The 14,190-nt window shown below is 30.2% G+C and overlaps 5 protein-coding genes across 5 annotated transcripts, besides 5 other annotated features; 2 read left to right on the top strand and 3 right to left on the bottom strand.

Annotated features, from left to right (window-relative positions):
• Positions 1-1,099: 1,099 nt before the first annotated feature.
• On the bottom strand, positions 1,100-2,023 carry CMU_023370 (uncharacterized protein; the record flags this gene model as incomplete). Its single annotated transcript, XM_002139645.1, has 1 exon — positions 1,100-2,023. The coding sequence occupies one exon, from the start codon at positions 2,021-2,023 to the stop codon at positions 1,100-1,102; it is 924 nt and encodes a 307-aa protein (XP_002139681.1).
• A 377-nt stretch (positions 2,024-2,400) lies between these two features.
• On the top strand, positions 2,401-5,016 carry CMU_023360 (uncharacterized protein; the record flags this gene model as incomplete). Its single annotated transcript, XM_002139644.1, has 1 exon — positions 2,401-5,016. The coding sequence occupies one exon, from the start codon at positions 2,401-2,403 to the stop codon at positions 5,014-5,016; it is 2,616 nt and encodes an 871-aa protein (XP_002139680.1).
• Positions 5,012-5,108: a sequence feature (AT_rich).
• Positions 5,109-5,508: 400 nt separating this feature from the next.
• On the bottom strand, positions 5,509-7,491 carry CMU_023350 (DNA topoisomerase I, putative; the record flags this gene model as incomplete). Its single annotated transcript, XM_002139643.1, has 1 exon — positions 5,509-7,491. The coding sequence occupies one exon, from the start codon at positions 7,489-7,491 to the stop codon at positions 5,509-5,511; it is 1,983 nt and encodes a 660-aa protein (XP_002139679.1).
• A 1,114-nt stretch (positions 7,492-8,605) lies between these two features.
• Positions 8,606-8,630: a sequence feature (AT_rich).
• A 37-nt stretch (positions 8,631-8,667) lies between these two features.
• Positions 8,668-8,703: a sequence feature (AT_rich).
• Positions 8,704-9,012: 309 nt separating this feature from the next.
• On the top strand, positions 9,013-10,203 carry CMU_023340 (ELMO/CED-12 family protein; the record flags this gene model as incomplete). Its single annotated transcript, XM_002139642.1, has 1 exon — positions 9,013-10,203. One exon carries the CDS (start codon positions 9,013-9,015, stop codon positions 10,201-10,203), a length of 1,191 nt encoding a protein of 396 aa, XP_002139678.1.
• Positions 9,087-9,167: a repeat region.
• Positions 9,217-9,238: a sequence feature (AT_rich).
• Positions 10,204-11,320: 1,117 nt separating the features above from the next.
• Positions 11,321-14,029, bottom strand: CMU_023330 (FHA domain-containing protein; the record flags this gene model as incomplete). The annotated part of the gene is made up of 1 exon (XM_002139641.1): positions 11,321-14,029. One exon carries the CDS (start codon positions 14,027-14,029, stop codon positions 11,321-11,323), a length of 2,709 nt encoding a protein of 902 aa, XP_002139677.1.
• Between the last annotated feature and the right edge of the window lie 161 nt (positions 14,030-14,190).

Raw genomic sequence — 14,190 nt, 5'->3', positions numbered from 1 at the left:
TAATACCCAAGTTCAAGCAAGAAGTGAAGACTAATACAAGCAATATTTTTAAATAGGGAACTGTGTAATGCAAGATTATTTATTACCGAAATTTAGCAGCGTTGTAAAGTTCATAAAGTTTCTGAGTAAACTGTCAGATTATTACTTAATCTTTTCTTGTGCTCTTAATGTATTCCGTTATTCAAGTGTTTTTAACCTACTAAATCAAAGCTTGTAACAGGTAAATTTCTGTAATTAAAAAGCAATTTTTCATTATTCTCTATTAGTACTATTACTTTCTTTACACAATTCCTAATAATATTTAATGAGGAATGTTATTGCAATCATATAGCTTGTCTTTGTGATAAGACCACTATTTATAGTCATTCTTTCATTTTGTGATAGTGGATAGTATATAATTCCCAATATACTATGTGAAATAAGAGTCTATAAATTCAAATGAGATAACTGTCTAATTTAGTGCATGAAGTTTCAGAAATATTTGAGTATACTACAGTTTTAAAAGTGTCGAAACTCTCAATACTACCTCTGACATTCTTGTTGAACAAAAATTACTAATAAAATTAGTATCTAGGCAACTAAAGAAACTTATTTGTCTGTATTCTCAAGAGTTAAATTCATGCTATTGTATATCAAACTTTGTTGCTATTGAAATTAAATCGTACTTTAAGCACTAGAAAGAAATTAAAGATATCTATATAATACTCATAAATCCCAGTAATTTTTTATTTACTACTCGTTTTGTACAGATATAGCAATTATTTCTTAATTTAGGATATAGTTCACCAAATGTTTAACTTTAGAAAATCTCTGAGACTCATTTAAACAAGAACCTAAACAAGCAAGATAAGGATGGTGAAATAACATTCTTGTGTTGCAGCTTAGATAACTGGACAATTCAATGTTTTACTTATAGAGAGGAAATATTTATTAGTTTAAAAGGAATATTAGTTTTAAAGAACTTGCATATTTTCTTTGAATAGATAATAAAAGAAAAAAAGGTACATATTTATTATGGATTTATTTAAAAAAAAGTAGTCGTTAGATAAACTCGGAAACTTTAAATTAAGTTACTAGTTATTCTAGTATATTGATAGTCTTATCTTACCAAATAAAGCTTTCTTTTTCTACTTTTTTTAGTATGTAGAGTTAGTAGTCCAATACTAAGAGACGTTATCCCAGATGTCAAAAATATAAATGGGGTGACGTAGTTAAATACTTCTATAAATTCCATAGATTGATTGGGCTGGTTTCCCGGATTAGAATTAGCTGTTGCTGCTTCCATACCTGAATTAGCACCATTATCTTGTAAAGATTGCCCATTATGTACAATTAATGAGTGAGTATAATCACTAGAAATTATATTATGTAAATCGTTCTTCGATAAGATAGATACTACATAACTATTTATTATAGAATTATGTGAAATTGGAGTAGCCATATTTGGAGTATTAGATATGGATACGCTATCCGCATTAGTGCCAGTATCAGAGTGGACATTATGAAATATGTTCCTATGAAATTCACTAGTACTAAGAGGACCATTATTAATAGAACCCAATATCCCATGATAAGTTCCTAAATGTCCGTCATGTTGGTAATTGTTATTCCCGTTAATTTCAAGGTTTTGGTCGTGATGACTCTTTAAGTCCATATTATAGTTTAAATTATCAGAACTACCATGCATATGATGCATAAATGAGTTAATATGATGTTGGTGAGGTAGTGTTGGATGTAGATACATTACTGATGGATGCATAAGGCCATGATATGTTGACTCTGGAAGGTTTGGAATAAGATTTTCAGTGCCAAGTTCGGGATTATAGAGATGGGTTGATTGATAAGCTTGTAATGACAAGTCAAATGAGTTACTAAGGTGATGAATGTTCACGTACATACCTTGTATTGTATGGATAATAGAGTAAGTAGCTAAGAAAGCACCAGATAAAATATTTGCAAAACCAAATGCTTTGTTGACCAAGAACCCAATAAGAAAAGTTAAAATTGAAAGTTTATTATGCATCCCAATTAAAAATATAGAGCTGTCATATATAAAATCTAAACCCTCATTCAATTAAGATGTAAATAGTAAATAGGTTTTGTAATGCAGACGTTAGCTGTTTTCTCGTTGCAAGAATCCTATAGTTTCTATCCTTAGGCGGGAAGGTTGTGTCATGTATTGCCTTAGATGATAAAAATGGCAGTGAAACATGAAGTTTTTTTTTCTTAAAAAGCTAACTCAGTATATTAGCCATTGAAAGTTATTACTTTTATGATAGAGATATTTCATTTGGTTATTTTTATTATTGTCTCAAATTCTAAATTTGAAGACGTGACTTCAATATTTAGTTCAACATATATATCAAGGAGATAATCTGGAAGTAAAAAGGATAGTTAACAATGAACAATGATCTTAAACAAATAAAGCACTATTTAGAAACTAAAAAGGAAGATATTTCTAGTGTAACTGATACTGGAACTTGTTTAGGTCCTGATTTCTCTGATGTATATCCTGTAAAGTACAAAGGGAAAAACAGTGATCAAAATATTTGGTTTAACTACAGAACATGGTGTATAATAAACAATATTGAAAAATATGAAGTATATCAAATGGAAGTATTTATGCACAAGTATTTACACTGTGAAGGGGAGACATTCGATCTTAAGAAAACTCTTGTATATCATATTGAGCATGAGAACCCACAGTACCAGCTTATAAGGGAGGATGTGCTAAGATTTCGTCCTTACATACAAACTAATCAAGCATTAATGGAATTTCCTAGCATTCCTGATGATTTCTTTGGCACAAGTGATATAAATGTAATTGCTGGAGGGGGAAGCAAGAAGTTTGACTTTGAGGTACTTGATTTAAATCCACATCCTTTTTTAAATAATTTGTCCTTCATTGATCGTGTAGTTACTGTTGTTATACTAGTTTGTGAGTATTTTAACTGTGATTATCTTCAGGGAATACATGATATTGTTGGATGCTTAGCATTTTTGAGAGATCAAAATAACTTACCTCTAATATATCACTTGATTTTAAGTACTAATATTATTAAAAGATGGAGTCCATTTTTTACTATTTCTAAGAGTATACCAAATAGAATTAATTGTTCTAGGACAAATTCGTCTGTAAATCATATATTTACGTCGGATACTACTTTAAAAGATCATTGTGGAGATAATTCAGAGAATATAGATTCTGAGGAGTTATATTCGAAATTCTGTCATATTTCTAAAAAAATTGAAATTGAAGATAGCCAAACTGATCTTTATATACAAAAACTGTTTGAAGATGATTTTACAAGCCCTATAGGCGAAAGAAAAACTGAAAGTTTTGAAATAATGGCAGAAACAATCATACAAGAAAATTCCCACAACTCTGAATATATAAATTTACATCTTTCTGAGGTAAAAAGTTTAGAAATAAATTTGGATAACTCTAGTGGACAAGGAAATTCCTTTGTAGAGAATAATTTTGCAATAGAGAATTTAATTAAAATGTGTAATGTATTCCACATAATTGGCAGCTATCATATCCCGAAGATTATAGCTGAAGTAGATCAATTTATAGGTACGACAACTTGGTGTTGTAACTTTTTTGTAACTTGTGGAAGTTGTTACTTTTATGAAGTTCCTAATGTATTGCTTTTCTGGCTACAATTAATGTTTTGCTCTGAGAGAACTATCTACAGACCAGCAATGTACCCAGTTATCCCAGAGGGTTTGCAGATGGCAGGTTTTTTATTATCTGTATTGAAGGCTGCAAGTCCAATATTAAATCATAATATTTCATTACTTTTTACATCAGATTTTAAATTAGATATTGGGATTAATCTAAGATTAGGTATTGTAAGTACTCTGCAGCCAAATTTATTTCTAAATAAATTGAATTCAGAACCTTCTTTGATTAACTTCCAAATTGAAGAGACCCTAGTGTCTACGATAGCTAAAGATAAGAAGTGTATGGCCATTGATATATTCCAACTTATTTTGGTAATGGATAATATTCTTGTTAAGACTCCAATATCTCTTCAATTTGAAGTTCGGGATACTTTCGAAGTAATGGATCAATCAGAAAGTACTTCATATACTCATAATGAGGATCAATTTACTATTAACCGATTTATTCACGTACTGGAATCTGAGGAAATTATCAACTATGATAGTAAAACTAACCTTGAACTTTTTCAGAAGACAAACTACAAAAGTTATATAGAAGGTCCAACTCAAATAAAAAGTTGCATAACTGGCAGAGATATCATTTTAGTCGATTTACTAACACATTCACTTTTATTTAAGCAACATATTCAAGGTAATTTAGATTCAAATTTAAACTTGAATTCACTTTCTGAAAGTAAGGATTTACTTACAAATTTATTTATTTCAAGAGATAAAAAACAAAAATATATACTAGATGAGAACTTTTCAGCTCTACTTCTACTTCCTATTCTAAGACACTGTCTCAAGTCAATTAGAATTGTAAAGATACCTGTTGAAAAAGATCCAGTTCACTCGGAACTTTTTATTACTCAAGGAGCACTGCAGCAATTTTTTGAGTTTGCTACTCGTCGTCAATTTACACTAACAGCACAATGCCGTCCTTCGATGTGGATTGTTGTTGGCCCTAAAGCCAGTAATTTGCTAAATAATTTTTTTTCCAAAATGCTACAAAATAATATAAAGGGGGTTCAAACTGTTTGCCCAGGCGATCTAATAACAACTTTACTGAGCCACCACTTTAGTGGTGGAAATAGTATGGATATGATATGGGGAGATATTGTCAGTAGCTCATTGATTAATCAAGTAACTTTACTTGGTAAACAGGAATATATCTGTAAACAAATCCAGAGTCTCTTAGTACATCAAGATGAAATCAAGAACTTGAATAGTGAGGATAAAGTTACTGAAGGAGAAAAATATACTAATATTTCATCTTTAAGTGATAGTCAGAGCTCCGAAAACAATAGCTACAACTTAGAATTGTTAAGTGAACAATATGATATTGATTAATAAGTATTATATATAAATCTATTTATGAATAAAATAAACAAATTTAGTATTTTAGATATCTTATACTAAAATAGATAGAAAATTTATAAATACCAGTGATTTATACTTAAATATTGAAGAGAAATAACGAAATATTTAATTATACCTAAGAAATGTGATGATTTATGTTAAATTGCATTATGGAAAGATTTCAATTTAAATGTTGGTAGAACAGATCGCTTAACACATGTAAAAGCAACGCAGAACATAGAATACAGCAAAAAGTAAAATGAACTATTGGTACTTGGTGATCTATTCTATTTCACTGAAATTGATAGTTCTTTTTGTTTAAGTAGTAAATATAAGTTATAATTTGATTAAGTGGATTGAATAATCACTACTTCTAAGAGTTATCACTCAATTAAATTACAATTACAAATTGTAATAACAAAATCTAAGTGATTAGATTGTATATATACAACTAAGAAATTATTATCGAACTTTGCCAGTTTGCTAAAATGAAAAATCAGATCTAGTATACATAGCCCAAGGAAACTTTGTTCGGAGGCTCCTATTGAATACTTTGTCAATTGGCAATTCATATTTTTTACAAAATGCTACAGATATCCTCGGATCCATATAATTTAACTTCGAAGTATTTAGAGATACTGTCTTATTATCATCCTTTATTTTTATTTTTAATTCCAGATTAGATAATTTTGTTTTTATGGAATCCAGCTTTTTCTGTATAATTTCTGAGTTTGAACTCAAGTTTATAGGAAATTTGCGTGGTTTTCCATTGAAAGAAGTTTCAGTAGATAATTTTGGAAGATCTTTTAATGTAATTGACTTGTTAGGATTCTTTTTCAACAATCTTAAATATACCTCACATATTTTCAGATCTTCTTGAAGCTCCAATTGTTGTTTCAAGAGCTTTTCCATAGAAGATTCATGTTGTTTTGGGATAGACCTTTGATGATTACATAAAATAGCAACTTCTCTATTTGCATCATTATAAAAACGTAAAATATCATTTACATTTGTAATATCTACAATATTGTTTAAATTTGATCTTAATAGATCGTCTTGTTTTATATCATCACTCTTTATTCCAAATTCATTCTTAACCAAGTCAAGGTTGGACTTTGTGGTTTGATTACTGAAATTAGTCAAACTTCTAAGTTTTAGTAGTTCTCTTTCTAAAGTAATTGAAGCATTGAATGTACGGAATACTTTAGCAGAAAGTTCCGGCATTATAGATTTTAAATATTGGTTTAAAGAACTCATATTTATTTGATCAAAAACATTTTCATGTTTTTCCTTGTTCTTACAGAACAGCATTAAATTGTAAAAAGCTGCTGCATCAATGCAGACAGTATTGAAATATCTAATAGAGTCCTTACCCAGAAAATCCAATGTTATTGACTTGCTGTCTTCATTAAAGGAAATATGTTCTACTCTCAAAGAACAACAACCTACAGTATCTGCTTCTTCCTCAATATCCTTTTCTCCTCCCACTCTTAAAGCTAAAAAGTCTATCAAATAAGTAGCAGTTCCTAATTGTCTGTGAATAATATCATTACTTTTCATCTTTTTGTTATAGTCATCACGTATAGCATGGATAAAATTCTTGAGTTTTCTTGCCTTCTCATATTTGTTATAATCACTCATCCCTTTAAATCCACTTGATGCCGATAAAAAAATGTACTTAAACTGATTATTAATACTGTCTTTATAATATGCTAACCAGGTTACATTACTATCATGAAAAACATCTTTCCAAGCATGTCCAATTATACTTGAATCAACTTTTGGTACCGGAGCATCTTCGGCAACATTTAATGTTACTTCTTCGGAGAATATTCTTTTTTTAAGCATCCCAGACTTGGGATGTTCTCCACGTCCTCTAAAGAGCCCTGGAGGTTCTATTCTAAAATTACCAACTTTTTCTTTTATCCAATCAACTAATGCATAAATATATGGTGATTCACTTTCATTCTTTATTCTCTTTTGTTGTTCCTTTTGTTCTTTATTCATATTTTTTTTGCGCTCCTTCTCTTCATCAAAGTGCTCTTTTATTAAAGAAAAGTCACACTTATCCCAATTACAATTTTTGTACAAAATATGACCTTTGGGAATTGAGCTAATGAAAGCTTCCTTAGCATTCTTTACAAACCTTTCTTTGGAAGACCATTCAGTATCTAAAATTTGAGCCCAATAAGTTGCGATCTCTTCCGATTCATTTGGTAACTCAATCTCTTTCCCATCATAAATAAGTGGTACTTTGTGTGCTTGATATGGAGGTGCAAACATCACACCATTGTGTTCTAAATAATCCCATTGAATGCTTGATTCATCTTTAGCTGGTCTTTCCCACCATTTATTCAGAGGTTCATAGTCAATTTCTGTCTTGTGAATAACCTTTCTACGTTTCGCACAAAAACTAACTGTGTCAGTGAGATTTGACACTACTAGATTAGTTGTACTACCATCCATCTTCCTTAGAAGACTCTGTTTCTATGTAGTTACTTGATAGTATTTAAGCTTAAATATTCTAAGTGTCCCATTAAAGTTAAACTAGTGTGCGCCATTAACTCAGAAAACACAGTAGGAATAGTTTAAATAAAAAAACTTTAGAAAGCTTATCTAAAGGTTGCTAATAGTAATGTAATCTTTTTACTAGTATTCTTATATATATTTCCATTATTGATTATTGATTATAATTAGCGATTTATAGCTAACTGTGTGAAATAAGACAATATCACACCACTTTTACACCCCATTTACAGCCAATAGAAATAGCTTATTTGTAGATTAAGAAGATAGAAAAAATAATAAAACTTTATTTTTTAGATATTACGTGTAAGCTACTATGGGTAATACTGTAGTGGTTAGCACTCAGAATTTTTGCCTGTGCTTGCCACCTCTACCATTCTCTCTTCAATATGCATTCTACACTGTATGTCTAATCGATTTCCTAACTGCTTGCCATATTGTAATAGCTTTTATACTTGGACTAAGAAGTGGTATTCCAGTAATATTATTTGCTCTTATATCTACAATATTTGGTTTCGTTGGACTATATTCTATCTATTATTCAGACAGCAAATTTATGTATATTTATACAATATACACATATATAAGGATATGTTTCGATATACTTACAACTCTTGTTATCTTTGTCCTTTTTTGCCTAATATACTTGTCCAATACAATAACTTACGATATATGGTTAGAAAATCAAAAAACTTCTCTATGGGGTTTCAAAATCTTTGCGGATTATTTATCAACTATGTTACTGAGAGGAGAACCAATAAGTATTCAAAATTTTAACCAGGGTTCAGTTTTTTTCGAAGCAAGCATGAGTGTGTGGTTAATTCTTTTTGGAATTTCAACCTTCTTAATTGTTGTTAGAACCATATTTTCTTATATAGCCTACTCTATGACAGAATACCTAATTAATTCTAAGGATCCCTGTGTACAAAAAAAAATGGATATTGTTTAGAAGTTTAAAACTTGCAATATTAGTGCGTCAACAAGTATAGAAAAAAAAAAAAAAAGATGTAGCTTTCTCAGTAAAACGTAAAGCTACTTACTGTGCAATTCTGAGATTTAATTATATAAAAAAAAAATAACGAAACCTCAGGGATAAATATAAAATAAATCTCAAGCTATAATTAATTTTAATAAATAGATAGTATTTATTAAGTTTAGTTGATATTAGGAAACAAGAGATTTATTAGGACAATAGGGACATGTAAACTTCTAAACTTTATAGACAAAAAGATAATTGCAAGAGCTTGATTTATGTATAGAAACCCCATGTTACCAAATATATTTATATCCTTATTACATAGTGTATAGGAGTACAAGAAATCACTTTAGTACCGAAAAACTTACAATTACCTAAATTTGAGCGCTAGTACTACAAGTTCCACATGACCCGCTTTTATGCCTTACTGCTTTGCATGCAAAGTCTTATGTAAGACATACCTAATAGTTAAGTGGTCAGAGAAAATGGAAGTAAGAGATACAAGTTTAGCAACTGATTTAACTAGTGTAAGGATCCCAGTTCAATCATCATATATCCCTGAGGTAACAGTAAAGAAGTCAGTAAATAAAGAGGATGAAGAAGCTCCAACAATAATTCCGTTGCAGCACTCCAACTTTAAATATTCATTATTAAGCAAAATATTTCAACATTCAACAAAACAAATTGACATTTTTTTTTTATTTAAATTTAGACAAAAAAAGCTTATTAAATCACTACAAAATAAGTGTGCTATCCCAGTAAATCCTATAAATCCCATTCATGAACAGCTATTGCGAGATTATTGGGCTCTTTCATATCCTGATAATCCCGAAATTAATTCAATATCTAGCTATTGGAAGTTACTTGGGTTTAGTGGAGAAAATCCACACAATGACTTCATCTTTGGTGGGCTTGTAGCTCTACAACATATGGTATATTTTGCTGAGCATTACAGAGGAATTTTCCGTAAAATTTTGGAAGAATCTCAAAGATATCCAAGTAATGGGTTGAGTTCAAATACTTTAAATATGAAAAAAACAATAAGCACTCTAAGTTCATCTTTTTTTTGCTCACAGAATACGAGCAGTCTGACAACTCCATGTAATCGTACTCCAAAGAGCTATGGCAACAAGATTTGGAGCTCAAGTCCCAGTCTCTTGTCAACTCCAAAACATATAGAAACTGAAGAAATGTGCAAGTCAAATATTCAGAGTTATCCATTAGTACTTCCAAAGATATCTGAATCTGCATCATCTCATTCTAATGCAATAGAATGTGAAGAGATTGAAACTAGAGAAATCCCAGTTTCTTATCCACTCTCAATTGCACTTATTAGTATATCTATTATGGTATGTTTGTATCTTAGATTACTCCCTTGTACATATAAAATACCTGGTTTAGCAAATAAGGTTGCTCCTAGTAAGGTCCTCAGAAATTTCTCCAAATTATATACTGATTGTTCCAAAAATATCCTAGCTGAGCTATTCAGTGTATGTGCAATTAGAATGCATTCTGAATGGGTTGATATTATAAAGTACTTGGGTCCTCAGATAGCAGTAAGGGAATTTGATAAAGCTCTTCGCAACGTACAAGCTGCTATGATATCTAACTTGGAAAGTCTTCCTAAAGATATGTTGGAATTAAGAACAATATGTAATATGCAAAGATATCTATAAATTCCTTTATATTTGTTAAATTTATTGGTAAATATGCAAAAAAATACTCAATAATAGAATATATATGTGGAATTATATTTAGCAAAATTCAAATGAAAGTTATAAGGAATTGTATTTTATTTGTCCTGCTATAGCTACAACTGTCATTTCAATAATTACTCCCGACATCAGTAGTTTTTGATTAATACTTTAATATATATCAAAGGATTTAAAATGAATTTTCAATATTAATGATTGCCCCTTAGTAATCATAAAGGTGCAACATATTGTAAAGTGATATTGAAAAAAGAAATTCCTTCAACCTTTATTTGAAAGAATATTTGATATTCAAAATGCTGAAGTTCAGTAATTTATTATTTACCTTTTATTTAATAACATATCATTATATATCCTAGTTAAGGATGTAATCACTTGTGCTTTTTTTTGTTTTGTAAGACAACTACTTTTAATAATTTCAAACATGTCAACAATACCTAAATATCTTTTAAATTTGCAAATGCAATTAGTAAAGAAAATTATATATCGAATTACCAATAAAAGTAATTTAATTTTCATAACATTACTGAGAATTTTTTCTTTCAACTTCTTTATTTGTGAGAATTAGCATTTCAAACAATAAAGTTATGAGGGAATGTGATCTGTATCATATCTTGATTACAGATAAGTGGTAATTCAAATAGTTTGATATATTTAAAAGTGAAATCTTTACTAATGTTACCTATGATCACACTTATTTTATTATTTTATCTTTCTAGTTCAATGGTACGAAAATGTGTTATATGCACCGTTATAGGCCATATCTGCATTTACCCAGTTTAATAGAGTTTCTTATTAAATTAATTTTACAAGTTAACTAGTAATTTTGATAATAAACATATCCTATCTCGATGATACTATGAGATCACCAGCCTTCTCGATATTATAACATTTCGAAGTACAAAGTAGCTAAGGCATTAGTTGAATGAATTAGGAAGCTTTTTACAACAATTCCAGACAAATTAATGCTTTTTTATATATAGATGTGAAAATAAAAGAGTAAGAAAGATACACAAGAAGTAATAAGAGATAATATATATGATAACAATAAGGAATTGACTAACATTAATTTTGTAACTAGCTATTGAAAGTTATTCTGTTCCTGATTGCCTACTTCAAGTGATAAATCTCCTCCCTGTTGTATAACTCGAGGCATTCTTGGTCTTCTCCCTAAGGTTGTAGTAGAGTCATGATCTAATATTGGATTTATCATTACCTGTTGAAAGCTAGGTATTTCTTCGTCACGTAACTGGTCCAGATTCAAATTGCTATTATACAACTGTTGTAAACTAATCCTATTATTATTTATTCTTTGGAGGAATAAATTTTCATATAGAGATATATTGCTACTTATATTCAGTGGCAGTGTACCTATTGAATTGGTTACTGTAGTCTCTGACTCGGGTTCTATCTCGCTGCTATTAAAAATACTTACTAATGTCGCTGCATTTACGAGATTTGCAGCTGTGATAGCATTCATTTGAGAAATAGTTGAGATATTTAGGTTGGGAAAAGTGGAATTATTTAAAGATGGCAAAATAACTGAAGAATTCATACTATTACTATATGGCCATATTAGATTATTAGGTGTTACGGATATAGATTGACTAAGCATTGGAGTAGCTTGATTTGATGTACCATTAGCTAAATTACTAGCTTGGTTACCTAGGCTTATTGGAATGTTTGAAAAAAATTCAGAAATATTACTATTTAGGAAGGGCATAGCATTACCAAATATAAATGGTATTATCTCTAGCTTGCACTGTCCTACCTTAATTACCATACCGGGATGTATTTTTAATGGGTCACTAAAAGGCTTTAATCTCAAGAATGTACCTAAAGTTGAGATGTCTTTAACATGCCACTTTGACAACTTTGTTATGTCTCTATTTAGGAAATCAACTCTAGCTTGATTCTGATCTGTAGTAGTAGAATCTTGTGGGCTATAGTAGAATATACAGTGTTCCCTACTTATATAACCATTGTTCTCTGTAACTTCAACTTTTTTTAGTCCTAACGCACCAACACTACCTCTACCAAATACCATTCCATATGGATGTACTATTACAGACCAGTATTTACCATTTTCCAGCATTACGGCAGTATCACAAGGAGGTTTTTCACTAGCAATTAGTGGAATGTATATTTCAAGATATTCGTCTATTTCTTCCAAATCTAGCTCTTGCAATGATAAGGGTAAAATAGGGTCTTTCGTTGGTGAATATTCGGGAATTTTATCACTCTTCAGGTGCTCATAAGTATTGTTATTATTAGAATATGTCATAGAATCTTTATCTAATTTAACCTGGTTATCTCCTGAGTAGTTGTCGATATTTATAACTAATCCAAGTTTCTTGCTCCAACGCAGTTTCGGCCATTCACTCTTTATTAAAGGATTATTTCTATGGGGGTTCTTAATGTCAAGTGTAACTTCTTTGATTTTTCTTACATTTATGACAAGCTCAATACGATCTGCTAAATGAATAACTTCTCCAGAAAGTAGTTGGTGTCTAAGAGGAATTTTTAGCATTGTTCCAATGCTACTTCCTAAATCAATAATCCCAAGATTCCAGTCTTTATTTTGATAACTAGAATAAGTATTATTATGAGTTTCTTCTATATTGTAGTCTGAACTCGTGAATTGTTGAGAAAAAGTTGTCTTTATGAATTTGGAATGATCTTGAATATTGACAATTAGCAAATGATTAGTACTTACTGAAGAATGTGGTATTTGTATGGTAGATTTTGAGTGCCTACCTAAATCCCATGGTAAAGAAGTTCTTATTAATCCAAGATCGTATATTTTTGGATCTATTCTGTGAATCCTATCACTAAGAACTCTTATAATTGGGTAAGAGGTAGAGTTAATAAAGTGATTTTGCCCTATTTGCAGTATTGTTGGTTTCTGAGCAATACACTGCTCAACCCATTGTTTAATAGAGTTTTTAAAGTTTGAGTGATTCTCTAAAGAAAATAGAGTCGATGAATTCGGGTTATTATAATCAGGATCATCTTTAAAAGGTAGAGGTGAGCAACCAATACATTGTGTTAAAATCTGAGTCTCAATAGGACCCATCATATAAATGCCATTTGACCATATTAACTTTGATATATCTTTATTTTTAGACTTAAGGATTAAGCTCGAGAATTTATCAATAATACATCGTGTTAAGTCTTCAGCAAACATAATACCTACTCCAAGAACTTCATCTGCAAGAATTCTCCCAAACAATGTAACAGATATCGTTGGCTTACAAAATATTAGATGCCACCATCTAGGTCTCTCAGTTCCAACGAGAATACTCTCTTTTAAAAAATCATACTCATTGAGTTCAGGTACATTTCTACTTTTTTGTAGGCTTAATAACTTGACAATACTATGAAGTATAGTATTAGTGCTGAAATTAAAACCAATGGGTTGTCTACAAACTGGGCAATTTTTTCCTAAAAGTTTATCATGTGTAATGCAGTATCTACAGAAAGTATGTCCGCAAGGAATTGTAACAGGTAAACAAAAGCGATCAAGGCATACAGGACAAGTCAATTCACTCATAACTTTTTTAGCAATATCATCATTATTATCCACTGTAAACAAAGATTTTTCAGAAATATTTGCTTCTTGTTTCACTTGAAATTCTAATTCCCTTGAATTTGGGGGTATTATATTTAAAGTACTCTTGCCTCTATTATTCTGTACTACACAAGACTCATCAACAATATGTTCATTACTATCGCCACATATCATAGTATTCACATCATATTGATGTAATTTGGAGTTGTCATTCAACATACTTTCTAGTTTCTCGTTAATTTTTAGATATACCTTGGCTTTTAACTAGTAATACTTGGTTGTACTACAAATATGTTGCATTTTAATTCACATACAAAAGAATTCGGCCCAACTTATTATGTTATTGGCGTATTTATATTAGCTATCTAGTAGTAAATTAT

The sequence above is a fragment of the Cryptosporidium muris genome, genomic scaffold (genome assembly GCF_000006515.1).
Source record: "Cryptosporidium muris RN66 scf_1106632353999 genomic scaffold, whole genome shotgun sequence".
Lineage (NCBI taxonomy): Eukaryota > Apicomplexa > Conoidasida > Eucoccidiorida > Cryptosporidiidae > Cryptosporidium > Cryptosporidium muris.
The sequence above is the reverse complement of the archived record's forward strand: the minus strand, read 5'-3'. Positions and strand labels throughout refer to the sequence as shown.